This window comes from Chiloscyllium punctatum, chromosome 16 (genome assembly GCF_047496795.1).
Source record: "Chiloscyllium punctatum isolate Juve2018m chromosome 16, sChiPun1.3, whole genome shotgun sequence".
Taxonomy (NCBI): Eukaryota; Metazoa; Chordata; class Chondrichthyes; order Orectolobiformes; family Hemiscylliidae; genus Chiloscyllium; species Chiloscyllium punctatum.
In genome coordinates this window covers 25,916,480-25,942,809 of record NC_092754.1, presented here as the reverse complement: position 1 = coordinate 25,942,809, position 26,330 = coordinate 25,916,480, and the positions used below count along the sequence as shown (strand labels likewise).

The 26,330-nt window shown below is 41.7% G+C and overlaps 1 protein-coding gene across 1 annotated transcript; it reads right to left on the bottom strand.

The window, feature by feature from the left end:
• Positions 1-632: 632 nt before the first annotated feature.
• On the bottom strand, positions 633-25,433 carry otud3 (OTU deubiquitinase 3). Its single transcript, XM_072586513.1, has 8 exons — positions 25,231-25,433; positions 11,183-11,331; positions 9,073-9,185; positions 5,972-6,094; positions 5,260-5,406; positions 3,678-3,774; positions 2,869-3,047; positions 633-1,649 (listed from the first exon to the last, which is right to left on the bottom strand). Exons 1-8 carry the CDS (start codon positions 25,431-25,433, stop codon positions 1,473-1,475), a joined length of 1,188 nt encoding a protein of 395 aa, XP_072442614.1. The 3' UTR covers positions 633-1,472.
• Positions 25,434-26,330: the final 897 nt, after the last annotated feature.

The window sequence follows — 26,330 nt, the reverse complement described above, 5'->3', positions numbered from 1 at the left end:
GAGGACATTAATAAACAGACAGCAGTAGGTGAATTGGCAAAAGCATATCATACCCATTGTTAGCAACTGGTTGGCCATAGCATGGTCTTTCAAAATTGAAATAAGATTCTGGGAAATATTCTATCATTAACTCCACCAAACCAGAGATACTAGGCTGGTAAAATCAGGATGCTGTGGCTGTTGAAGCAAAATGCCCAACTAGACAGTTTTATTTCTCAAAAGAAAAATTTGTAAAGCATAGCTTTTAGTAACAATTTCTAACCTATTAAGAGATTAAATAAGCCACTGATGAGGTTAAGTCAACTGCCAATCCATACTGGCTTGCATTTGAAGAAAATAAAAAACTTGCCACTTTTAAGGTGTTTTACTGATTCTGAATCATTGTGACAGAAATAAAACTTATTTAGAAATTGTTTAACAGGCTTAGTTTCTCAATGGGGTGAACAGATGTTTGTTTCTTTATATGCAGAGGAAAGATAGAGTAATCACAAGCAATTATAGGATGGCCAGCTGTTTTACTTTGTTGTCCATAAGAATTGCTGTTTCGAACACTTAGTGGCTATTCCCAACCACTTTCCACAATCAAATGGTTCCCTACTTTCAAGTAAGGAAAAATCTCACGAGGTAGATAGTTAACAAATAAATTCAGGAATTTAATTAACTTAAGTCACCTCTAAAAATATCTCTGACAAAGCTTTAATGAATAACTTACAGGAATATCTGGTGTTAATAAAAAGTTGCAATTCTTCTACTTGTCTTATACTAGATTAACAGCCATTCAGCCTACTCAGATAAAGTTCTTAGCACATTCTGTTTGGAAAGGAACCTTCATTTTTGGTGGTTAGCAGCATATTCGCACTCTTTGCTGAAAGAGTAAAGTCCTGGTAAGGATTAAAAAAAGGAACAGCTTCACTTCGATTAATGTTTATAGCCCTACCCCACCTGATGCCCACTGGAAAACACTGTTTCCGGAACACGATACCAAATGATGTTTTTACAAATGTTCAATATGCCAAAGCCAGTATATAATGTAGTTTCTAAAGAAAGGGCCTCATATTTCATCTCCAGTATTGATCATTAAAGGTGTAAAGAGTGTGATAACTTAAAATATATTACAGTCAGCCTGTAACCCATGTTTGTAGTTATTAAAGAGCTTTCTTGTCTGTAAATCCATTTACTGCTAATTCATCCACATATACACTTTGCAAAGCTTATTTAAATTTTGTTACTCTATGAAGATTTACTGCATTTGTAAAATGCAAGTAATCCACTGCTTCCACCTTTAGGCCATTTCTTCCCCTTTGCCCATGTTCATGTTTGCAAAGAAAACAAGTTCTTCAAAAGATGTGAAATCAAATACTTTCTTAATCGAGAGCAGCATCAGAAAATCTCTCCATTTCCCGTGTTATCACCTACTCAGGAGACTTATGTAACCATTCAATGTCAGATGATTGCCAGTTGCTGTCCACAAATCAAATATTTAAAGTTGTAAATGTTTTCACTAAGGTAACCGGTGCCTGAAAGTCTCTATTGGTCCCATTGTCTTCCATATTATTGCTCCTGCTCTCTAGGACCTTCTGTCGGTGTCGTTCCTCCTGTCGTTTCTTCTTTTCCAACCTTTGCTGTTCTTTTCGCTGCTTGTTCGTTACCTATAATTTTAAAATGCAAATGGACCAACAGAATCAGGGTGCTGCATTGATAAATACTACCCACTTTAATAACCAATATCCTTAATAAACATTTCACTGCTTTCTGTAATGGAAATTTCAAGAATGATCTTTATATTAAGTAAAATACTTCCTTAAGTGTTTCTTCAGAGAGTAGTTGATGATGATGTTGAAGTTGCACTTTTAGTAGCTTCCTGGTAGCCCCAAGTCTCTCCTGTACCAGAACCCAGAAAAATCCCATGTTGTTTCCTCATCTTTGCTGAATAAACTGATCTCAGCTGGGGCAACAGCTTATATGCCATAATTTGCTTTTCCTTTGTTCAGGAATGCAGAGGGCACATGTTACTTTTTGTAAACTACTACACTTCTAGTGTAGTCACTAGGTAAGTGTTTAGAAGTTGAAAGAGGACAAGACTGGGAATGCCTCTTGCAGTCAAACAGATTGCCAATGTTCATTGTTGAGAATAACCTGAGAATATTAGCCACTTGAGCAAAATACTTGGGCGAGGGAAAAGAACACCCTTTGCTTGGGGAACTGAACTTCAGTAAGAAATCACTATTTTCAGGAGAGAGGAGCAAAGTCAAAATATATAAAGTCACATTATTTCCAGTTACTTACTGCAGATCTGTTGATAGCAGCACTAAATTTGATGATGTTGGGAGGTAATTACTGTCTCTGAAAATAGTTGATGTGGTTATCTGCCATTTTTTCATTAAAATTAATTCAGAAATGAATGTTTCAAATTCAAAGATGGCCATGCTAAATTGCCTTTAGTGTCCAGGGATATGGGGATCAGATGGATTAGCCATAGGAAATGCAGGGTTAGAGGGTAGTGTAGGGGCTGGGGCTAGGTGGGATGCTCTTCAAAGTGGACACGGAGTGGTCAGTGTGGATTCAGTGGGCTGCTTCCACACTGTAGGGGTTCTAGGATTCTTTGAATGCTAGCCAAAAATGATGTTGCAAACAATGAATTGAGAGACTCCGGAATGGACAAAGTTACCCATATGTCATCACCTCTATAATGCAGTGGAATCCACTCTGCATTATAACATGGAGTAGTTCTAGATCACTGAGAATCTCGAGGGCACAAGTTATAGAATCACAAAACGTGATTCAGGTGCATACATTGTAGACACAGGACACTTTTCAGATCTCTCTTCATTTGTCCCAGTTACTTCATCTAATGTAGATCCTACACACCTTATTTCTGGTTCTTTTGTTTTCTTCTAAGTCATTGGGCCGCTTATTGTTTTCAAACTCTTCAGTATTGACAGTGTGATTTCCAAAAATCCTGTTAGCAGTTCCATTCTCCATCCAGAGGGGTGACATGTGCGGAGGGCTGCAATTAGAACCGGTTTTGTTGGAATCTTCATCACTATCTAAAAATCAAAAATAAAACAAAATTGAATTATGAAACACACGTAGGTCAGAAACTGGGTTATTCAACAGACAGCAGTTATGCTCCAGTGAATACAGAATGACTGAATCTCAACTACATCATGTAAAAAATGAGATATTCTGTACCTATATTATATTTTTTAAAATTTTCAGATAAATCGAATTCTGTTCCAGCAGACAATAGGTTTACTTCTTCGACCAACAGAAAAGCTGTCAAATTGGAACTTGTCAAATCTCTTATAAGGTGTAATCTTTTATTTTGCTGGAGCTAGGCTACTTGCTGGGACTATTTAAAGAAATATAAACTAGAACCGTCTGGAAACTTGTATAAACCGAAGTGCACACCCAAGTACAACTTAGAAATATCTTTAATGCTATAAATGGAAGCCTACACTTCTGCAGCAAATGCGACTTTCAGGATCCTCGACAAGTCAGATATTTACAATAGAAAACCAACATTGAATCCAGAGCATCAAAAGGAAAATCTTAGATAGAGGCAATAATAAAAATGGGATGTCAGTCAGAAAATCATTATAATTCAAAATCTCTAACTGAAGTGAACTTACAACATGTACGCAGAATAAATGTAAACGTTTAGGTGTGGAACTCACTGCTATTCTTCAGTTCATTGGTCTGCAAAATGGTGAATATTACAGACCCTATGTTGTAGTTTTCAGCCTCCAGATTCTGTATAATCATATCAGTATCCTACAGGAAAACGAGGAGAACAGTAACTGTACAATAAAATCTCTTCTTCACTTTCGCAGTTTTTCTGGGATCAACTTGTGTGAGAACTGGCTGTTGTTGATATAACGGCTCCAAGGGCACTGCATACCCTCTCACACTCAATCCCCTGGCTATTCGTGAGGCCAAAAAACATTGGATATTTGACTGCAGCTGCTATCCTAACCAAAATCCATCTTGTTCTCAAAGAAGACATATGTATATGTTTCTGATGGGTGGCCAGGAGTACCAATCCTGCAAGATTTTCCCCCACTTCCGAATCAAATAGCATCATGGTCAACTATAGCAACATTAGTGCTGCTTACTTGACCAACAGACTCCTGGTCAGTACAACTGAGTACCACATTGGACCAAGCAGTCTAGGTTATCGTGGTTCATTGCAGAACTAGGTGCAAGGAGTCCATGTTTAACAATAATCCTTTTAGTGTAATCTCACTTTAATATTATCAGGGCCAGAAATCTCTGGAGTTGTGTGATATTGTTTATTGCAGTACATTACCTGGATCATGTCATTTTGCCACTACTGAAGATCGTTCTCAGCGTCTGACTTGCAGTCTCTCCCTTGGCCTCTCTGCTCCCGAAGCCCATGCAGGGAGGCCCCATCCAGCCAGCTCCAAATTACCCAGGGATGCTGCCTACTCTGGGCAGCAGCTACCCTGGGTCCTGTACATGTTATATTTTTGTTTTTAAATGTACTTCTTAAAAATCAATGTATGAATTTAGCCACTTATGGCTGAGGTGGTTCTGAATTTCAACTTATATGCTGAGGAACCAAATTTCAGTATAACATGGATTCCTATGGGAATTAATGCTTCACTTAAAATCTTCTAAGTGAGGACAACGGTGCCAGATTAGGCACAGTGCTAATAAACCACAAATGTAATTTTCCTCTAAACAACTAAAATTAAATATGTAAATCCTGCATCATAAATTTCAAAGGAAAGGCTCACAGAAAGTAAAGACTGGAGAGTAAGGATGGAAGCCACACACAAAGTATGGACACATAGTGAGCGTGAAATTTTCAAATAAAACATCTCAAAATCAAATTTTAATTTAAACAGAATACTGCACCATTACAGTTTTATAGTAATCTGATAGAAATGAAAATTGTTTGAGTAGACAGATAATACATCTTTACAATTAATTAAAATAGATTTTACTTGATATTGTTAATTCACTATAGCTGCATCAAAATTTTGGATCTCACTTTCTAACAGCACTGTGAATGTACCTAAAGCACATGAACTGTATCAGGACAAGAAGGTAGCTCACCAGCATCTTCTCAATACGCAATAAATCCTGGCCTGCTAATGATGTCCACATCCCAAATAAGAACGTAAAATTTGAGAGTCTGGTCCCAGTAGTTGGACTTTTACTTTATCTGCTTTGCTGCAAGTTAAGCCAAGGTTAGCTGAAACTAGGCTGGCCAATCAGATTTCAGTTACTTACCATGCACCCCGTTGCATTGCGTACTTTCTGAATTGCATCATCCAAATCAGTCTTGGTCACCTCACTTTCAAAATCCCGTATATCTTCCATCTGGTAATGGCTCATTTTGTTTCGATCTTTCTTCTTTGGATCATCTTTAACAAGCATCTATGAGAGTCGTAATTAACCATGAATTCCTATGGATCTAGTGATATACTGATCTTTTCACAATACATTCAGTGCTGCATTAATACCGGGAACAAAAAAAATACCCAAAAAACACTGCAAGACAAGAAGCAACTCTCCAGAACATTGCCTCAAGATTTCTTAAGAACTTTAAATTAGCCTTGCAACTCACAGTGGACCAACGTATCTGGTAGTTGTAGTCTACTGAAGTTAAAATCAGATCAATGCTTTGTCTTTAGTCGTCCTGAATTATCGTTATATTCAGACAACCTGAGCAATCAACATTAGAAGAATTAAACTTCCATGTCAGCAAAACTTTGCAAGTTAGTTTACCAGCAAGCTCGTACCAATATGTTTTCTAAGCAGCTTATTGACATCCAATTCAGTCTCTTCCTCCTGTTTAAGAATTCAAATGCAGATTACAGACACTTCCAATGAATTTAACTACTTGGTGTTAACATTGCATGCTTCCCATGAAGAAAGATGATACCTGAAAAGGGGAAGTATACCAAAGGGTTAAGGACCACAAACACATTTGTCTACTAACCTCTGTCTTTAGGTTTGCAGGTGCTTCTGAATTATCATTGAGCATGCGTACACTGTCATAGTGCTCCCCATATCTATAGGCAATATGCAACTCTACAGGATTGCTCTTACGGGTTCCAAAAACCTGCAGAATTTAAAAAAAACTATTCTAATAATAATTATTAGTAGAGTGTGTTATTTGTATGATGATCATAAAGGAGACATTTGATATAACAGGACAAGGTTTTCATTACATTGTGCATGTTCTTCAGATGATTTGTTTTATACAATGGAATCATAAACAGGAAACTTTTTCCCTCAACCAGATTCAATAAAGACACTGTAGGTGAACTAAAGACAGAGAGTTACTTACAGCACAGTCACTGGACACGAGCATGCACACACACAGGCCACATTTAACTTTTGCTGATAGAGCCCTGAGTATTTACTGCATATAAATATTGCAAAACCTGAAAATGTACAGTGCAGACTTCAAACTCAAACAGGGATCTCACGTAAAAGCAGTCCAGTATCTCTCGGTGAATGTCTCATAGAATTCTTTCATGGGACATGGTTATCACTGGCAAGACCAGAATCTATTGCTCAACCTTAATTGCCCTCTTGAACAGGTGACTTGTGAGGCCATTTCAGAGAGAAGATCAGAGTAATCACATTGTTATGGGCCTGGAGTGAAATGTGGGCCAGTGTAGCTAAGGACAGCAGATTTCCCTTCCTAAAAAGGACATCAGTGGAATGGTGGGTTTTAAAGAGAATCATCATGATTACCGAGGCTAGTTTTCAATTTCAGATTTTAATGAATTGATTGAATTTACTGAATTTCCTCACAAGTTACACCATGTTATCTGAAACAAATCAGGGGCCCAGTTTCTGAAGTTAATCCTATATCATTTATGGCAGCTTTGGAGCATTATTTGTTCCCAGTAGTTACCACAGTCCCAGAGGTCATTATGTCTTATATAAAAGACCATAGGGCTGTTCTCACAACAGAGACAAAGCAGGCAGTGAGTCTAACCCATGAAGTGACCAGGCAAGGAGCAAAAGAGAAAGTCGAGAAGGCAGGACCTTCAAGGCAACCGCAGCCAGTGTGGGAATTGAACCTGTGCTGTTGGCATCACTCTGTATCACAAATCAGTCTTCCAGCCAGCTGAGCTAACCAATCCCAACTTCTACTGGTTAAACAGATAAAATGCTTTATTATCCCTTGTCCTACGTCAACATGAAAATATATCCAATGGCTGAGTAAGTGATGCACTGTTCTAACTTGTGTTCTCCTGACCTGAAGTGCTCGAGACCAACATGGAATGCCCAAAGCAAGAATATTTTCCATCACCCTGCATTACTTAACATCCTTCCTCTTCTTGAGCACAACCACCAGTGAAAAACAAAACTTAAAATCACAGCTATTGTAGTTTACTCCAAGTAAACATGGCTACAAAAGTTAATAGTTCATTGTTTATGATTGCCACAGTGTGCCAATGTGTGTGCATACGAACTAAAAGATGCACTGCAACAACTCACCAGGGCTCCCAGACAGAGCTTTCCAAACCCACGACCTCTACCACAAGGGCAGATGCATGGAAACACCCACAACCTGCAAGATTACTTCCAAGTCATAAATATTCCTGACTTGGGAATATTTTGCTATTCCTGGATTTTGGCCCAGTAAAAATGAAGGAACTCAATCCCCAATACTCTGGGATAATACATCTGCACCTGATGGACTTCAGCAATTCAAAAGGCTGCTCCTCAAGGATAATTAGGGCTAAGCAACAGATGCTGGCTTAACCAGGAATGCCCACATCTCACAAATTAATTGAAAAAAACCCATTCATGATAAATTGCTTAAATTTCTTTCTGGTCCACTGCCTTGCAGGGTTAAGGAAAGGGATACATCAAAATACCAGGCTTATTCAGAGTCATGAGATGTTATGATTTATTTCACAGTTACAATTTTCTGGAAACAACAGCCCAGGAATGGAGACCAAATCTCGAATGGTTTCTCATTGACTGACAATGAAGTCCTAGCTTCATAGGAGTGCTTTTTCACAAGCTTTCATGAAAATGCTTGATTTATCTTCACCACATATTCAATTCTTCTGGCTAAATCCTTCTTCTTCTTTCTCTGAAAGTGCTATTCTTTGTTAGTAGCACAAGTGACGAAATTGTGTAACTCCCTAATGCTTTAACTTGTAAAGCCAGGCAATGAATGTCAGCAGGAATGACTTAGCCCAGTAGAACACTCTTTCCAAAATCCCATCTCCAGGTCTGCAAGTTTATTCTTGCTTCTTGGATGTAGTAGTGGAAGAAGCCCAGAAAAGTTTCTTTCATTTACTTTACATTCTATCAAATGCTTCTTTAAATTCCATGTACCCTCTAATCCTGACTCAATGCAGTGACGGTGATCCTGCTCTGTCTTAATTACTCAAACTTAATGTTCTACTGTTAACAACAGTCACCTATTTCACTATCCAAGCTCCCTCGCTATTGTTTTTACAATTGTTACACCTCAGACAGTAAAATAATTACATCTCTATGAAATTAGATTTGTTGTGATGTCACGAGGCGGCAAGAGCTGCCTGATTAATCATCCGTCATGAAATACCTATTAACCACCAGCAGTGATGCAAGAGTTGCCATTTTAGCAAATAATACTTCTCAGCCAAGGTAGTGAAAACAGATACAAAACAATCACCCATCAAATGGCTACCCCCCCCTGTACATGACAATAAACATCTGACACAAAGGCTCTGTCAACTGATAATGTCATATTTTGTAATATTGAGCTTTCAGAAACATTGCTGGCTGGAAACATCGCTGGCTGGAAACATCAAACTCTTGTATAAAGACCACATGTATGATGCAAATCTAAAACTTTGCATCAGAATTCCAGTATAATAATGTATGTTTATTTGAGGTCTTTAACATAATGAGCTGCAGAATATTGAAGAGTGGAAGCTGAGTAGAGAATATGATGTGAAAAGATTCTGTGCAAATCACTTCCAGCAAAGGTATTGAGGAGTTAGATATTCCAATGCAATATCCTCCAAACACTGCATTAGCTTGGCATTTCAGTGTGATTTGTTATGCAGCACTGTAGGTTACCTGCCAAAGTGGGGCATTAAGCTGGTGAATCACAATATTCACTTGGTTGTTCCTTGCGAAGGCGACAATTGCATCGTTGCCGACAAATGTGCCTGGCTTTTCCAGATTCGCAACTGAAAATTAGACATCAAAACAATATTGTAATAATATATAGCAAACGTCATCCCCATTTGAAGTCAGTTGGAGGAGTAATACTGTGGCCTCAACACTGTCAGTTTAGAGATTTGTAGATATAGGAACCAGTTTATTTCACGAGTCCTCACAGTTCCCCGTCACATCAATCCTCATTGACCTGCAATTACTCCCGATTCCCTGGCGTGTAACTCTGATTGCTGGTTTATCTGCCTATCATCACCTTTGGGACATCTTTTTAAAAAGCACTATAAAAATACAAGTTGCTGTTGAATATAGGTGAAAGATTGTCCAGTGTTAAGAGGTAGCATTTGCTGCATCAATTATTATCTTATTAAGCACAACTGCATGCAGAAGATGCTACCAGAAATAGCTGGACACCCCAGCAAACATAATGCAGCTTTCAGAATTACACAGTGGCATCAGGTGCTTTATGGTCAATAAAATATTTTTGAAAACTTCTCACTGTTATAAAGAAAGAAATACAGCAATCAATTTGTACATAAATACCAATGATGTAGTTAAAAAAAAACAGGTAATTTCCTTTTATATAAAAAGAATGGTTTATCTAGAACATAAGAAGAATTCCCTGTCCTGCTTTACTTACAGTCATGTTCGCCATCTGAGGGCAGAGAAAGCTTTAGTTTAAATCAAAAGTCTGTTTATTCAAGACTGACTTAAATTCAACAGCCCAGATTCTGCTGCTTTCTCTGGAACAAAATTCCACAACTAATGACCTTCTGAAAGAAAGCAATTTCCTCACTTCTATCTAAAAAGGGAGAATTTTTATTTTTAGACTGTGTTCCCTAATTATATTCTCCAGAATATGAGGAAACATCTGCCCAGTATTCAGCCCTTCATGTCCCCTCAGGATCTTACATGCTTTAATAAGATCATTTCTCATTGTTCTAAACTCCAATGGGTACAGGCCCAAAATTGTTCAAACCTTTTTTATAAGATCCTGAACTACTTGCAATGGGAGTTTAACTAGTTTTCAAATAAAGGAGACTAAAACTGTACATAGTACAGCAGTTGTGGTCTCACCAATGCTCTGTCTAGTTGCACAAATATTCCAATCCTCTTGCGACATCCAACAAATTCCATTTTCCTCCCTAATCGCTTGCTGTATCTGCATACTAACCTTTTTGTGATTCATGTTATCAGAACACCCAGGTCACTCTGTACCTCAGAGTTCTGCACATTTCTCTCTGTTCAAATAGTATGTTGCTAAAGGAGATGAATTTACATTTTTCCACATTATACCATTTGCCAAATGTTTGTCCACTCACTTAAACTACCTATTATCATAGCAGACCCTTCAGTTCTTCCTGACAATTTACACTTCTACCTATCTTATATCATCAATGAATTTAGCTACCATACATTTGAACCCTTCTTCCATGTCTTTGATATAGATTGCAAATCATTGATACCTCTCCACTAACTTCTGCAGCATTCCATCAGTCAGTTTGCCAACCTGAAAAAGACCCATTTATTCCTAGTCTGTGCGTCACGTTAACTAGCCAAACCTTAAATCAGTGCCAACAGATTACTCGCCTACACCATCTGTTCCTATCTTCAAATGCCATTTTGAAATCCAAATGCACCTGATCTGCAGGTTCCCCCCTTTTCCACCTTGCTTGTTACTTCCTCAAACAACTCTAATAGGTAAACACAATTGATATTTCCTGATTCCATTATAAATGTTGGTCTGCTATAGCCTCTTTAATAATGGATTCTCGCAATCTCTCTATGACAGATGTAAGGTTAACTGGCCAAGTCTGTTGATAATCTCAGATGAAGGAAGCTGTTAAGGACCCCCAGGCAAATAAGGAGTACCAACCAGAGTAATGTTAATAACACTGCATGTGCCACACACATCCAAACTACATCTGTGGCCAACGTTAATCTCCTGCGATCATTTCTCTCTTTCTTTGCTCATGCTTTGAGTTAATGAGACAATCACATTAAGACTCACCATATCGATCAAAAGGGACATCATCCTCAACAAACGGTTCAAAATCTTGACGATGTTTTATCATGAAATCCACTGTTTCCCTCCGGTGCTTTAGGTGGTTTCGAGAATGACCTTCAAGCTGATCTCCAAGAGCGCGAAAGAGACAATTCCTTAATCAAAAAAAAATAGACAATTTATTGTTTCTAATTTAGAGTGGCAAATTCAAAGTAAAAATCAGCAACTTCAGGTCAAGAGATGTTGTAGGATGGTAGCTTCACAAGTGCAATTACAGGCTCTCCAAGTTACTGATGGATTTCAATCATTAGGCAGACATGGATTAAGCCATGACAAACAAGATCAAAGTTTCACTATCAAAAGCAATTCAGGATACAATCTAACCGTAGCAAAAGGGATGGGCACAATATTCCATGGCACACAGCACACTTCATTGTCACATTTCTACAGCTACATAAACAAGTGACAGAATAGTTTCTGGTTGGAAATGACCTTTGGCCCACATAGACCAATAATCCACAATATTCTCTTTGTTCATTTTAAATAACACAGAACTTACTTTCTGACAAAAACAGTCTCTCTTCTTGAAACTCATTAAAAGTTTTTTCCTCACGACTCATTAATAATCTGTTCCACATACTACCTTAAACAAAAATAGAAATTTCTGGAGAAATTTCAGCAGGTCAGTTAGCATCTGTGGAAAGAAAGCAAAGATAAAATTTTCAGTTCCATGACTCTTCAGAGGTCACTAGGAAACATTTGTATTTATATTGAAGCAGAATGGTGGGTGAGGTGGAAAAGGGGTTAGGAATCAGGCTCTTAAGGTAATTAACTTGATGGGAGCCTTAGAGGTTGCTGAGTTCTCCAAGGAGAAAATGTGTTGTTGTTTTTCAAGCCTGCATTAAAGGCTTGCTGGAGGCCTGTGACAGAAATGTTGGCTGTGAATGCAGTGGGGTGTTGAAATCACAGATAACTGAAAACGTTTTTACAGACATAGTGTAGGTATCCTGCAAAGCAGTCTTCCGGTCTGATGTTTCATCTCCCCACTTTTGTAGAAAATACATTGTGAACAGTAAATATGATAGACTAGATTGAATGAAGTAAGGTGAATCACCGCTTCACCTGGAAGGCCTGGGGCGTTGGACGGTGAGGAGGAAGGAAGTAAATAGGTTGGTGTTAGACCTTCTGCGATTGCACGGGAAGGTGCTGTGGGAGTGTGAGAAAGTGTTGGGAATGGAGGAGGACTGTACCAGAGTGTCCTGGAGGGGGCAGTCCCTGAGGCATGCTGACAAGGCAGGGGAGGGAAATGTGTGTCTGGTCGTGCAATCCTGTAAAAGGTGATAGAAATGGTGACATAATCCTTTGGATGTGAAGGCTGGTGGTGTGGTAAGTGACAACCAGAAGGACCTTATCACTGGTGTGGGAGAGAAGGGAAAAAGAGTGAGGGCAGGAATGCAGGAGATGGGTCGTACACAGCTAAGGGTCCTGTTGACTACGGGTAGCAGGGAATCCTTGAATAAGAAAAAAAGGTGAATATTTCTGAAGCCACCCTGTGGAAGGTGGCATCATCAGAACAGATGTGATGGAGATGAAAAAGGTGTCCTTGCAGGAAGCAGGGTACAAGGATGTACAGTTGAGGTAACTGTGGGAGTTGGTGGGTTTGTAGCATTTATTGGTAGACAGCTTAATCTCCAAAAATGGAAACAAATGGTCAAGGGAGGGGAAGAATCACAGATGGACCAGGAGAAAGTGACGATAGGGTGGAAATTGGAAGCAAAACTAATAAAATTATACAATTCCAGCGAGAGAGAAATGGAAGCAACACCAATGATATCATTGATGGTACTGGAAAAAGAGCTGTGGGTGGGGTCAGAGTAGGATTGGAACAAGGAAAGTTCCATGCAGCTCAAAAAGAGACAGGCATAATTGGGGTCCCATGACCACCTTTCTGACCTGAAGAAAGTGAAAGGAGTCAAAGGAACTGTTTTGTTGATAAAAAGTTTCTCCTGCATTGTTTTTATTTGTCCTCAATTTGTTTATGAGATTTGTGCTTGAATTCCATCTGCCGCAGAAAAGCCTATGTGAGAGTCAACTTGTCCAAACCTTTCACTGTCATCACATTCAAGAAAGGAAAGATTTAGGGTTGCCACTCTTCCTTTGTACAGTACTGCTTCACATTCGGAGCTCAACCATGAAGCAATTATTTTCACCACACCCAATCACTGAATGTTCTTTGTCCAAGGAGGGAGACCAAAATGGCATAAACCAGACATTGTCTTTGAAATAATGCCACAGAGGCTGGTGTCACTCTTTACTTATATGTGGAGTGGCCTTGACACTGATCCAGCTATCAGAGTGAACTTGTTGTGTGACACTCCTGTTCTTTTTTCCTGTTTTTTTATTATTAAACAGTACAGTTTACAAATAATTAACATTAACAGCTGTTTACAGAGAAACAACAATTTACAAGGACCAGGAGCGGCAAGGCCAGGCCCCAAACTTCACCATTCAAACAGTTTTCAGGGAAATGAGGACAAGCTTCAAATCCCATTTTCAGTCATCACAAAATTAAATGCAACAAATACATGCAAGACAGTCCAAATTAGATAAGAAACAGTGCATAGAGAACAGAACCTTCCCCCCCCCCCCACCCAAGCAACCCAACAAGCCACTTGTCCTTTCTACCTTTCTGGCTCTCGGTCCACTCTAACACACCTTCCAGCTACCTCTAGGACAGCCTGTCCTGCTTCCCCACCCTCCCCAGGACGACAGCGATCAGGACACCTACCCACCTTCCGGTTTCCCTAATCTCCCATACGCATCTTCTGGCCACCTCTAGGACAGTCCGCCTGGAGTGACAGCGCTGAGGATGGCAAACCCGCCTTCCAGGTCTCTGTCTGCCCCTATGTACCACCTGACTCTCACCCACCCCGACACGCCATTTGGCCTGTGGACTGCCCTGACACGCCTTCCAGCCACATATAGGACAGCCCATTCCCTTTCTGAGATGACTGTGCACAGGGCAGCCCACAAGCTATCTGGATCTCAGCCTGCCCATACTCATGTTCTGGCTCTCGGCTGCGCTCAGAACAGCCTATCCACCTTCCAGCTCTCAGCGTGACTGGCATCAGGGTGGTCTACCCACCTTCCGATTCACAGGCTGGCCTACCCACCGTCCAGCTCTGGGGGTGACAGCTTTCAGGATGACCTATGAACTTCCCAGCTTACATTGAGGCCTGCCAGACCCAGGGACACACAAGACGTTGCCTGTTGGGTTTATCACCTGCACTAAGTCAGAGTCAGAGTCAATTATCAACAGACTCCCTTCTGGTACAGAGTCCATTACCATAAACAATTCCCTTCAGAAGGCAGAATCCATTCCCAGGAATAGAGTCCACTCCAGTGTGCAGAGTGCATTGTCAGAAATAGAGTCCACAACCAAAGGTAGAATCTACTCCGGTATTAAGAGTCCACTCCTGAAGGTAGCAAGTGCATAGCCCACAGATGTTCAGTCTTCATACAAGCCTGGTCTATCCACATTTGAACTCAGCACCGCCTTCCTAACCTGCAATCTTCTTCCTGACCTCTCCGACCTATCACCCTCACCTTGACCTCCCTCCACCTATCGCATTCCCAACGCCCCTCCCCCAAGTCCCTCCTCCCTACCTTTTATCTTAGCCTGCTGGACACACTTTCCTCATTCCTGAAGAAGGGCTGATGCCCGAAATGTCAATTCTCCTGTTCCTTGGATGCTGCCTGACCTGCTGCACTTTTCCAGCAACACATTTTCAGCTCTGATCTCCTGCATTTGCAGTCCTCACTTTCTCCTATCCACAGAGAACCAGGCCGACTCACAGGAATACAGTTCATTCTAAAAGGTGCAGTTAACTCACAGATGATTCACTCCAACAGGCAGCAAATGCTCATCTCCCAGCACATACACAGGTGCTCAGTCTTTACAGAGGCTTAGTCACCCACAAAGAGCCAGGCCTACCCACACAGGAACAATTCAACTGGAAAGGTGCATGTTCTCATAGGGACTCAGTCCAAACACCAAAAAAAAGTGAAAATACATGCAAAAAAAACCACAGAATGCAAGGGCTAAGCCGTGCTACAAATTCTACATTTTTTTTTAACTTTTGAGAAAAGGACAGAGAAAAAAAAAGAGTAACCACCCAGTGAAACAACAGTTCTCTAATGGGAACTGAATTGCACCTGTAACACACTGACTGTGTAAATCAGCTAGTTCAGAAATCAGTCCTCAGTAAAAAAGGAATGCCAGTTAACAAACAGGATGTGTCGATCAGCCAGTTCAGGAATCAGGTATTCCCCTAAAAAAACCCAGAAACCAACAGCAGTATACACTGACTATGGCCAGTCAGGTTGGAGTCAGTGCCCTGACACAGATGCAGAGTCCTTGACACTGATCCAGTTTCCTGAGAGCCAGCTCAGAGTGAACAGGAAGCGTCCCTTTTTAAAATTTTTTTTATTAAGCAATACACAGTTTACAAAACAATTAACATTAACTGCTTTATACAGAGAAAAACAGTAATTTTACAAGGGAGAGAGGGGAATGGCAAAGCCAGGCCCCAAACCCTACTGTTCAACCAGTCTTCAGGGAAATGAGAACAAACCTCAAATCCTAGTTCTAAATCATTACAAAACAGTAACAATGACATCTGTATATGCAAGACAGTCCAATTACATAAAACAGTACATACAATAGGAGACCCCTCAGCAACCCAGCAAGCACCCCCGTCCCTCCCACTTTCCGACAACTCTAAGGCTGCCCGCCCCTATGCCCCCTCCGGCTCTTGGTCCACCCAATGCCCCTTTCACCCTGACACACCTTCCGACCACCTGTAGGACAGCACGTCCTGCTTTCCCAACACCCCCCCACCCCAAGACGACAGCGGTCAGGACAGCCTAGCCACCTTCTGACTTCCCTAACCGCCTATCACACCTTCTGGCCACCTCGAGGACAGTCCGCCCCGGTACCTGCCCAGGGTGACAGCGCTGAGGACGATCTCCACACTTACATTCATGATTCTTCTGATGCTTTACCATTATTGCATAATTTCCAGCTTTCTGATCCTAGCTACACCCTCTTCACCATGGATGTACAATCCCTCCCCATGTCCATCCACCATCAGGATGGTCTGAAGGCTCTCTGCCTTTTCCTTGGAAGAACACCTGACAATCCATCCATCCCCACTGTCTTTTGGCTGACAGAGTTCAGTTTCACTTCGAATAACTTCTCCTTTATTTCCTCTCACTTTCTCCAAGACAAGGGTGTGGCTAATCGTCCAGTTATGCCAGTCTCTTTGTGGGCTCTGTGGAACATTTGCGGATCTACTCTTACTCAGAGCCCCACCCACACCTCTTACCCTGATACATTATTTGCGTTATTGGTACTCCTTCCTGGTCTCAATGGAATTGGAAACATTTGTCAGTTTTGCTTCTAATTTGTATTTTTTGCTCATCTTCATCTGGTATCTGACTCTTCCCTCTCTTCAGTTTACAGACTGTCACCACCATCATTACAAGCTCACCAATTCCCACAGTTACTTTGACGACACTTGCTCTCAAACATTCTAAGGGATTTTATTCATTTCTTCCAGCTTCTCCATCTGTCACATCCATTGTGCCGATGCCACCTTCCACTGGGGTACCTCAGACATGACCACCTTTCTCCTCAACTGGTGACTCCTCCCATGACCAATGGCTGACAGGTTCCTCAGCCATGTCAGTCTCTTTTCCCACACTTCCACCCTCACCCTTTCCCCTGTTTCCTAAAACAATGACAGAGTTTACCTTGTCCTTACTTTCTATCCTATTAGACTCTGCATTCAAAGAATCACAGCCGCCGTTTTATTGATCACCAGCAGGATGTCACCAAACACATAAGACCATAAGACATGGGAGCAGAAATTAGGCCATTCACCCCATCAAGTCTGCTCCGCCATTCCATCATGGCTGATAAGTTTCTCAACCCCATTCTCCTGCTTTCTCCCCATAGGTTCTTGATTGTCAAGGGGATCAAAAGTTATGTATCTCAAACCTAAATATACTCAATGACCTGCCCTCCACGGTCTTCTGCGGTAATTAATTCAATAGATTCACCACTCTGGCTGAAGAAGTTTCTCCTTATCTCCATTTTAAAAGAGCAAAGGGAAGACCTAAGGCTGTGCCCTCAGGTCATAGAAATGGAAACATCTTCCCAACATCCACTCTGTCCAGGCCATTCAGTATTCTCTAAGTTTCAGTGAGAACCCCACCCCCCACCCTTCTAAATTCCATTGAGTATAATCCCAGAGTCCTCAAATGTTCTTTACATATTAAACTTTTCATTCCTGGGACCATCCTCGTGAACCTCTTCTGAACACCGTCCAGGGCCAATACATCCTTCCTGAGATACAGGGCAAAAAACTGCACACAATACTCCAAATGTGGTCTGACCAGAGCCTTATATAGAGCCTCAGAAGTACATCCCTGCTTTTATATTCAAGCCCTCTCAAAATAAATGCCATCATTGCATTTGCCTTCCTAACTACTGATTCGACCTGCAGAGAATCGTAGACTAAAACTCTTTGCACTTTAGAATTCTGAATTTTCTCTCCATTTAGAAAATAGTCCATGCCTCTTTTCTTCCTACCAAGCTGTATGACCTCACACTTTCCCATATTGTACTCCACCTACCACTTCTTTGTCCACTCTCCTAACCTGTCCAAATTCTTCTGCAGCTTCCCACCTCCTCAGTGTTACCTATCCCTTTACCTATCTTTGCATTGTCTGCAAACTTAGCCAGAATGCCCTCAGTTCCTTCATCTAGACTGTTGATGTATAAAGTGAAACGTTGTGGTCCCAACACAGAGCTTTGCAGAACACCACTTGTCACCGGCTACCATCCTGAGAAGGGCCTTTTATCCCACTCTCTGCTTTCTGCCAGACAGGCAGGCTTCTTTCCATGCTAGCACCTTGTCTCTAACTCCAGGGCCCTTACCTTACTCAGTAGCCTCCTGTCCAGCACCTTGTCAAAAACCTTCTTGAAGTCCAGGTAGATAACATCCATTGGATCTCCTTGGTCTAACCTGCTTGTTACTTCCTCAAAGAATTCTAGCAGATTTGTCAGGCATAACCTTCCCCTTGATGAAACCATGCTGACTTTGCCTTATTTTACCACACACTTCCAAGTATTTAGAAATCTCATCCTTCACAATGGATTCCAAGATTGTAACCATGATCAAGTTTAGGCTGATTGGTCTGTACTTTTCCATCTTTTGCCTTACTCCCTTTATAAACAGGGGTGTTCAATTAGTGATTTTTCAGTCCTCTGGGACCCTCCCAGACCATGTGATCTTGTGGGAAATTCTCAATGTTCTATTTCAACAGAAGCATCTAAATACTTACTTTAAATTCAAGGCATATCACACAAATGCACTGAGCAATCAGAAGTCAAAGCTGCTTGTTGCAATTTCATTTTCTTCTCTCTACTACTAACAGATTAACTAGTCAGCTAAAATGAAAGACAGACAAATTCAATCTGAGCACACAAAGTTTTCAATTGATAATTCACAGTTCAATTTATTGGCTCAGGAAAAGTAAAACATGAAATGAAAATCCTAAAAGTCACTAAAACGTGTAATAGAAATCTGTCCATCCAACTAACAGTGCATTCAATATTTCATCACCCAGACAACATCTTTTTTAGAGACATGGCGTTCTTTCCTTGTTTTATAATAAATTTATATTTATTGAAAAAAAATATTCTTTTGAAAGAGGGAAAAAAGTTATAAAAATACAGAAAAATAGAAATGATGTAACACTACTATATTACAGTAATGTTAACAATAAACTATCTACCACTCTACAGGATACAATCGTCTCATTTACTTAAGTTAAAATAAACTTAAATTAGATAAAACAGAATTAAATTACAACTGAATTAAGCTAAATTACATTACATTACTCCATTTGCCACACCTCCATCGAGCTCCTGTCCAAGGGGGCAACAATTATTATATCTGTATTAACTAGGCCTCCTACCCTGGGGTCTTCGGACCACCATACACAGCCCTCACGGCTACATAAAGGCCCTAATCAGTATCACCGATAGGTCCCCGTGTCTATGTAATTTAGAAAGGGCCACCATGTTTTATAAAATTGTTTCATTCCATGTTGCACCATGCTTGTCAGATAATCTTGAGGGACGTACTCCATCACAAGTCTGTGCCACCCCATAAGGCCTGGGGTTTTTACTGATATCCAGTTCACTAGGATGTGTTTCCTTGCACAATGTGTAAGAATGTTAAATAACCTTTTCCCATGCAGTCCTAAAAGAAAGGATACCGGATACATCTTAACTTCAATTCCCAGGATCTTCTCCAGTATGACACCCCAGTATCCACGAGTCTTGTAGCCGGCCCAAAACCAAAACCAATGTGTAAGGTGCCTGTCCTAATTTTACATTTGCTGGAGAAGATCCTTTCTTAAACTTTGCTAACCTTCCCGGTGCCATATAGGCCCTGTGAAGGATCTTTATTGCATATCAAAATTTTCTTTACATTTTCCCACATCTCCGAAGAAACTTTTTCCCCTAGCTCCTGATTCCAGACCCCATGGAGTCTCTCCATATCCCCCAAGGCGCTCCCCCTCTGCAGATGGTATGTGGTACTAACCAAAAGTGCTTCCCCACATCAGAGTACTCTTATTTGTCCAACTTGTAGGACTGCGCCAAGAGCGTGGTCTTCTTCTGTATATAATCCCTAAACTGGAAGTATCGGAAAAGGCCCCTATTATTAGGAATTCCGTATTTTTGACTAAGTTGGTTGAAAGACCTCTCTCCCTTGAATAAATCTCCCAAACAGAAGATTCCCTTACCCTCTCATGCTTTGAAGCCAGAGTCCATTGACCCCGGCCTAAATCCTGGGGGTCCCACTAATGGGGTGAATGGCGAGGTCTTAAGCAAATTGCCCTCACTCTGCCACATTATCTGCATTTATTTCACCGTATTGAAGATAGTTAGACTTTCACAATGCTCAGCTATGGATCTCATCTTATCCATAAACAATAAATTGACGAAGGAACACCTTGCCTGCGAGACCTCAACACTAAGCCATGTTGGCCTCAAGTCCCTACGCACCCAGTCACCCACATATGACAGCAGGGCACCTATTTCATATCTCTTCAGATCTGAGAGATTCACCATCGTCATATCCTGTGGAAGTTGCAGCTTGGTAAATTTGATTACTTGGTGCCATAGGTAACCCCTAAAAGATCCAAGACAGCCAGTAAACCTCCGCAGCACCTGTCTGGGTAACAGCAATGGAAGTATCCTCATTGGATATAATAGCCGAGGAATAACATTCATTTTAATCAGGGCTATGCAATCTAGCCATGATATTGGTAATCCCACCACTGCAAATCTGGCTTTATCCTCTCAAACAATTGCACGAAGTTAACTCCGTACAGGTGACGGAAGGTAGGGGTAATAAAAATTCCCAGGTAAAGAAAAACTTTCTGTGACCACCAAAGAGGAAACTGTGTTCCACTGTCCAGCTCTGGCACTTCCACTAATCCTTCCACAGCCATGACTTCTGACTTTGTAAAATTTATACTGTATCTCGAAAAACTGCCGAATAATTTAAAATTTTTTACATTAGCCTGGGTATGGACTTTTCCGGGTAGCCAGAAATAGAAGGACATCATCTGCATAAAAAGTAATGTTGTGTTCCCCAATTCCCACATTTGGTGCCACTATTTCAGGGTCCTTCTGGATGGCATCCGCCAAAGGCTCAATTACCAAGGTGAACAGCAGTGGCAAGAGAGGACACTCCTGTCAGTTGCCCCTCCCCACATTAAAATTATTCGATTTGACACCATTCATGATAACCACCACACTGGGGACTGTATAAAACACTGCACCCCCCCCCCCCCCCCCTTCAAAGCGATTTAGAACACCAAAGAGATATGCCGACTCCACTCGATCAAATGCCTTTTCTGCATCCAGGGAAATCACCAAGCCCGGAATCAATCTCTGCTGACATACTTGCACTATATTCAACATCCTCCTGATATTCTTGGAAGAGCTGCAGACCCTTGACAAAACCAGTCTGGTCTTTTATAATAGCAGGCAGCACCTTTTCCATCCTCAGAGCCAGCACCTTTGTTTAATGTAGACTTCAAAGTTTTATCAATGAGATAGGTCTGTACAACATGCAGTCCTCGGGGTCTTTCCCTTTCTTTAAAATAAGGGAGATATGAGCCTCCCTAAAGAGAAGGCAGAAGGCAGTCCTGGCTATACGAATGACTATACATCTCCAGAAGTAGTTCAGTTAACATGTATAAACTTCTTGTAAAACTCACTTGGGAACCCGCCTAGACCGGGTGCCTTGCCACCTTGGAGCTGTCTTACTGCTTCTTGCGCCTCCTGTATCAAAGGTGCATTTAAAAGGGATGCCTGCTCTGCGTTTATACTGGGGACATCTAGGTTTTTGAAAAAAGGTTCCATTCTTGTTACTCCATCCTCACAGCCTTTTGACCAGTATAACTTTACATAGAAGTCCAAAAATCTGGCATTAATCTTTTTCAGTTCACGAGTGATATTACCAGTTCTCTCCCTAATAGCTACAATGGACTGCAGAGCCCTTTCTTCCTAGCCAGATAGCTACCTGGCTTATCCTCATATTTGAATGGCCTTTGCTTTGCAAAAGGAGACCCCTCTCTTTGCCACTTGGGTGCGCACTGATTCCACAGCAGCCCAGGGAGCTGTGACCTGACGTAACCTAACCACGGATGGTGTGTTATAATACACTGATTCAGTTGCTTTCAGCTAGGCCTCAAGCATCTGCTGCTGCTCCCCTCTTTGTCTCCTTCTAGTTTTGAATATGAAATAATCAGACCCCTTAAATATGCCTTGGTGGTCTCTCAAAGCACCAATGGACCATTGGCCATACTCCAATTGATCCCATAAGGCCCTAATTCTCTTGTAATGTATTGGACAAAATTGACATCCCTCGACAGAAACATATCCATGCGCCAATGCCATGTGTCTGCTCCACTACCCTTGGTCTTAACATTGAAGTACACTGCCGCATGGTCTGAAATAGTTATGTTCCCAATCCTGCACGCCAACACCAAGTCCAAATAAACCAACGGAATAAAGACCATATCAATTCTTGTGTGACACTTGTGCAGTTTGGAGTAAAAGGTAAAATCCTTCCCATTCGGGTGGAGACACCTCCACATACCCACTTGCCCCAACTCCTCACACAATTCCACTAACTGTCAAGACTGCTGAGGTGTACCCAACAGACCCCTTGGCATCCTGTCTACCCCAGGATCCATGATATGATTGAAGTCTCCTCCTACAATCGTGCTGCACATGACGAGAGCCATTAATTTAGAAACTGTGTCAACTAAAAATTTGACAGGGTGCACTGGGGGACAGTAAACGTTCAGGATGCCATATTCTTCTCTTTGTACTAGAGCCGTGAGAATGATGAACCAACCATGCACATCCTTGATTTGATCCATCATCTGAAATGGAAGGTTCCTTCGTACCAGTATGGCCACCCCTTTGCTTTTCAGGTTGAAGGAGGAGAAAAATATCCTATCATACCCCTCCCCGACTGTAACTTCAGATGTTCCCTATCCAGTAAATGTGTCTCCTGAAGATCGATGTCAACCCTTTGCTTAAGGTTTGAGAGCACCTTCTTCCTTTTAATGGGGGAAGGACACCACTTTACTCCAGGTGCATCACCTGAATAAGTCACTAGCCATGACCGCACACTATAGCTGTGGTTACCCCGAGAGGAAGAAGCCCATTCAATGCGCAGCAAGTGGAAAAAACATGACTTTACAAAATCTAAAAACAATTCCTACAAATGCTACTAAAACTAAACAACTAACTACTACTCTTAACTTAAACAAATAAACGTTTAAACCACAAATCACAAACGATCTCCCCCCACACCCATAGGGGGCATTCACTCCCAACCTTACAACCATCTTGGCACCTTCCAGTTAAGGCCGTGCCCAAATCCAGGCAATGGGGAAAAAATACATGTTATTTACACTCATGAAAGTTAACAATGGACACCCCCACCCCCAACTTCCACACCTCAACCCCATACATCTTTATACCAAAGCAGTAACCACCCCTCACCCAGAAAAAAAAAGAACAGTAAAATAACAGTTAATTACCAAACAGATACAATATTAAGCAAACCAAATTTAGAACAAAGAAACGATAAGAAAGTATTCTGCCATTGTCTGCAAACATCTATTCCTCTTTCCCCCTTCGGCCCAAGTCAGTTATTTCAGAGAGTTCACAAATTGTTTAGCTTTTTCTGGCAAGTCGAAATTGTGGATAGATCCTCCATAATTAAGACGTAGTAGTGCTGAGTACCTCACAGAATGTTGAATATCCAAGTCTCTCAATTTTTTAACATCAAAAGTCTTCCTCTTCTTAAGAAAGGTCCTGAAAAAACATTATTTTTGAACCTTTATATACCAGAGCCCGTGGATCTCTTCCCAGTCTTCTGGATGGTTCTATTATTAACTGCTTCTCTATACAGTGCTGGAGTCGCACTAGGTGCAGGTTGGGGGCGCTGACCCGACCCAGACCTGCCCATCATGAGTCGGTGGGCCCACTCCACACTTACCCGGCTCAACTAGATCTCCAACCCCAACAACTCCGGGAGCCATCTCACAAGGAATTCAGCTAGGTTCTCGCCCTCCTCATGTCCTGGAAGACCCACTACACGTAAGTTTTTTCTCCGACCTCAAGCTGTGAGGTCGTCGACCTGTTCCAGCAAGGCCCGAATTTGGCCTTCCAAGGTTCGGATCCGCCCCTCGGAGTTCTCCATCACAGAGTCCGACGCCGCGGTCCTTTGCTCAACCACTTCCATGCGTTGATCCAGTGCCTGAATCTCCTGCTCACGTTTTGTCAGCATGACAGTAATCGGTTCCAGCACTGTTTTGATTTTACCATGGTGTTTTGCAAACTCCGTGAGCAGGTGCTGCTGTTCCACTGAGCTCAAAGGCGCCACCACAGGATTCAAAGCAACAGCTGCAGGTGTGCCCGACACAGTACGGGAATACCCTGCTGTTGCACTCCCCTAGCTCTTTTTCCTTTATTTGTCTTCATCTCAACTCCAAAACCTCCAAATCCAAATTTAAAAGGTTTTAGGTGTTCTGCCTGCTTTATACTGACAATTTTTCTCAGGGGTGGCTGATGTGGGTGAGGGGTTGGGCGGAGGAGGAGGAGCCCACCTTGCCTGCGGTATGGCACACAGCCCAACACAGCAGACTTTTCAGACTGCCACCATCTTGAATCTCCATCCCAGACAACATTTTTAAACACATTTTACTAAAATTAGGAATAGAAACCATGAAACAAAAACAAAGTGCTGGAGAAACTCAGCATGTCTGGCAGAAAACATGGCAAGAAAACCAGACTTCATTTTGTATCCAGTAATCCTTTGTCAGAATGTAAAGGCCATGACTTCAGCTTGTGGGAAGTTTCCAAGGTAGGAAGTATCTGGCTGAAAGATCGCTCAGTCTATATTCTACATAAAATTTGTAACAATTGCTTGCGCATACACACCAACTTCAGGCTTGAAGCAAAGAATTTTCAATTCAAGTTGAGTGTGTTAAACAAAGTTAAATGTGATGAAATTTACAATTGGCATCCTCAACAACGGGTTTTTTAAACTCAAAGCTGCCAATCCCTCACTGCCAAATAATTTTGGTTTTCACACACAGCAAAACTAGTGATCAATTTACTCTCAGTCAGTGTGGCAATACAGTTTTTGGGAAAAAGCAGAGTTCCAGCTCAACATACAGTGCTGCTCAGCAGATGCCTTACAAAAAAAAGTTTGACTCTTCCCCCTCCCTCAATGTGAAAGTGGAAATTCAATGTATTTCACTATTGACTTAGAACCAAAACATTGTATGGCATCAGTCACTGACAGCTTTTGGCTTAAAATATTATCAAAACTGTGATATGCTCCAGAATCATTAGGCAGTGACTGTTATAACATGTTTCTTACCCATCACCAGGAACTTCCCTGAGTTTGAGTCCCATGGCCAGTAGTTGGTTGGCAAAACTCAAAAACTCTTCATCCTCTGACCCGTCCTGGGCTCTGTTCTTCCTCTCCTTAGCCAGGGCTCGTCTCACAGCCTTCTCGTCCCTTTTCCGCTCCAAATCCAGTTTCTTATTAGTCCTGGTTTTGACCGCTTGCTTCTTGGACATGGCTCACAGGCCAGCTAGGACCACATGGAAGCTGCAGAGGGTGAACCAGGATCATCAGATAGGCATAGGGCAGAGTGTCACCATAGTGACACAGCCAACTGGAGGAGAAGATGCAAGGGCACCAGAGCCAAGTCCTCACTCTGGCCTTGCCCTCGAGTTGAAGGAGGAATCCCCCAAAGTTCTGAAACAGCAAAAGAAAGAGAGAAAAGGAGAAAATAGAAGATATTTATTGAGCGCTGAAGGTCAGCTGAGCAACTGTATTACATGATGTTAAAGAGTGAAGTCGGACAGACTGAGCTCAGTCCTGCTACATTGTGATATCCTTTGACGCAACAAAACCTACCCGCTACCGGTTTTATTCTTTTCAAGCAGGGCCTAGAGCCAAGTGTGAAGCCTCGGGCTTGCGTGCCGGCGCCGTCCGCCGGAGGTGACCAGCGGCCGGGGCTGGGGAGGCGGGTCCCAGGGCCCTGAAGCTGCCGGCTCACTCACAGAGAAAGACAGCCCTCCCAGCCTGAAACTTCCTCCTAAAAAGCCGGCAGCAGCGAAACCGCGGCATTCCGCCCTGGTTTCCACAGCGCCGGGACTAACTTCAACAAACCACTTTAACTGTCTACCGGTCTATTCTGGAACCTACTCCAGCCAAGACCTTTAACCCCACTCTCAACCTCAGTGTCTGATGGAGTTAAAACTGTCCCGAGAAAACAACTTTAACTTGCCCCAGTCCTTCAACTAGTCTCCTTCAGCCCAAATCCACTCTATTACCGCAGCCTATTCCAATCATATTTTTTGTCCTAATTCAATCCCAATCTCTTTTACTTCATTCTGCTTTAATTGAAATCCAAACCCTTGCCAGTCTATTCCTTAATTTACAGCACTCTTTTAAACTTTTATACTGCC

Excerpts from the sequence above, each read along its gene's own strand:
- otud3 (XM_072586513.1), bottom strand. The coding sequence starts at position 25,433 with ATGTCCAAGAAGCAAGCGGTCAAAACCAGGACTAATAAGAAACTGGAT. Across the intron at positions 6,095-9,072 it reads TTAATGCCCCACTTTGGCAG|GTTTTTGGAACCCGTAAGAG; the intron begins GTAACCTACAGT and ends TAAATTCTGCAG. Across the intron at positions 5,407-5,971 it reads CTGCAAACCTAAAGACAGAG|ATGCTTGTTAAAGATGATCC; the intron begins GTTAGTAGACAA and ends CGACTCTCATAG.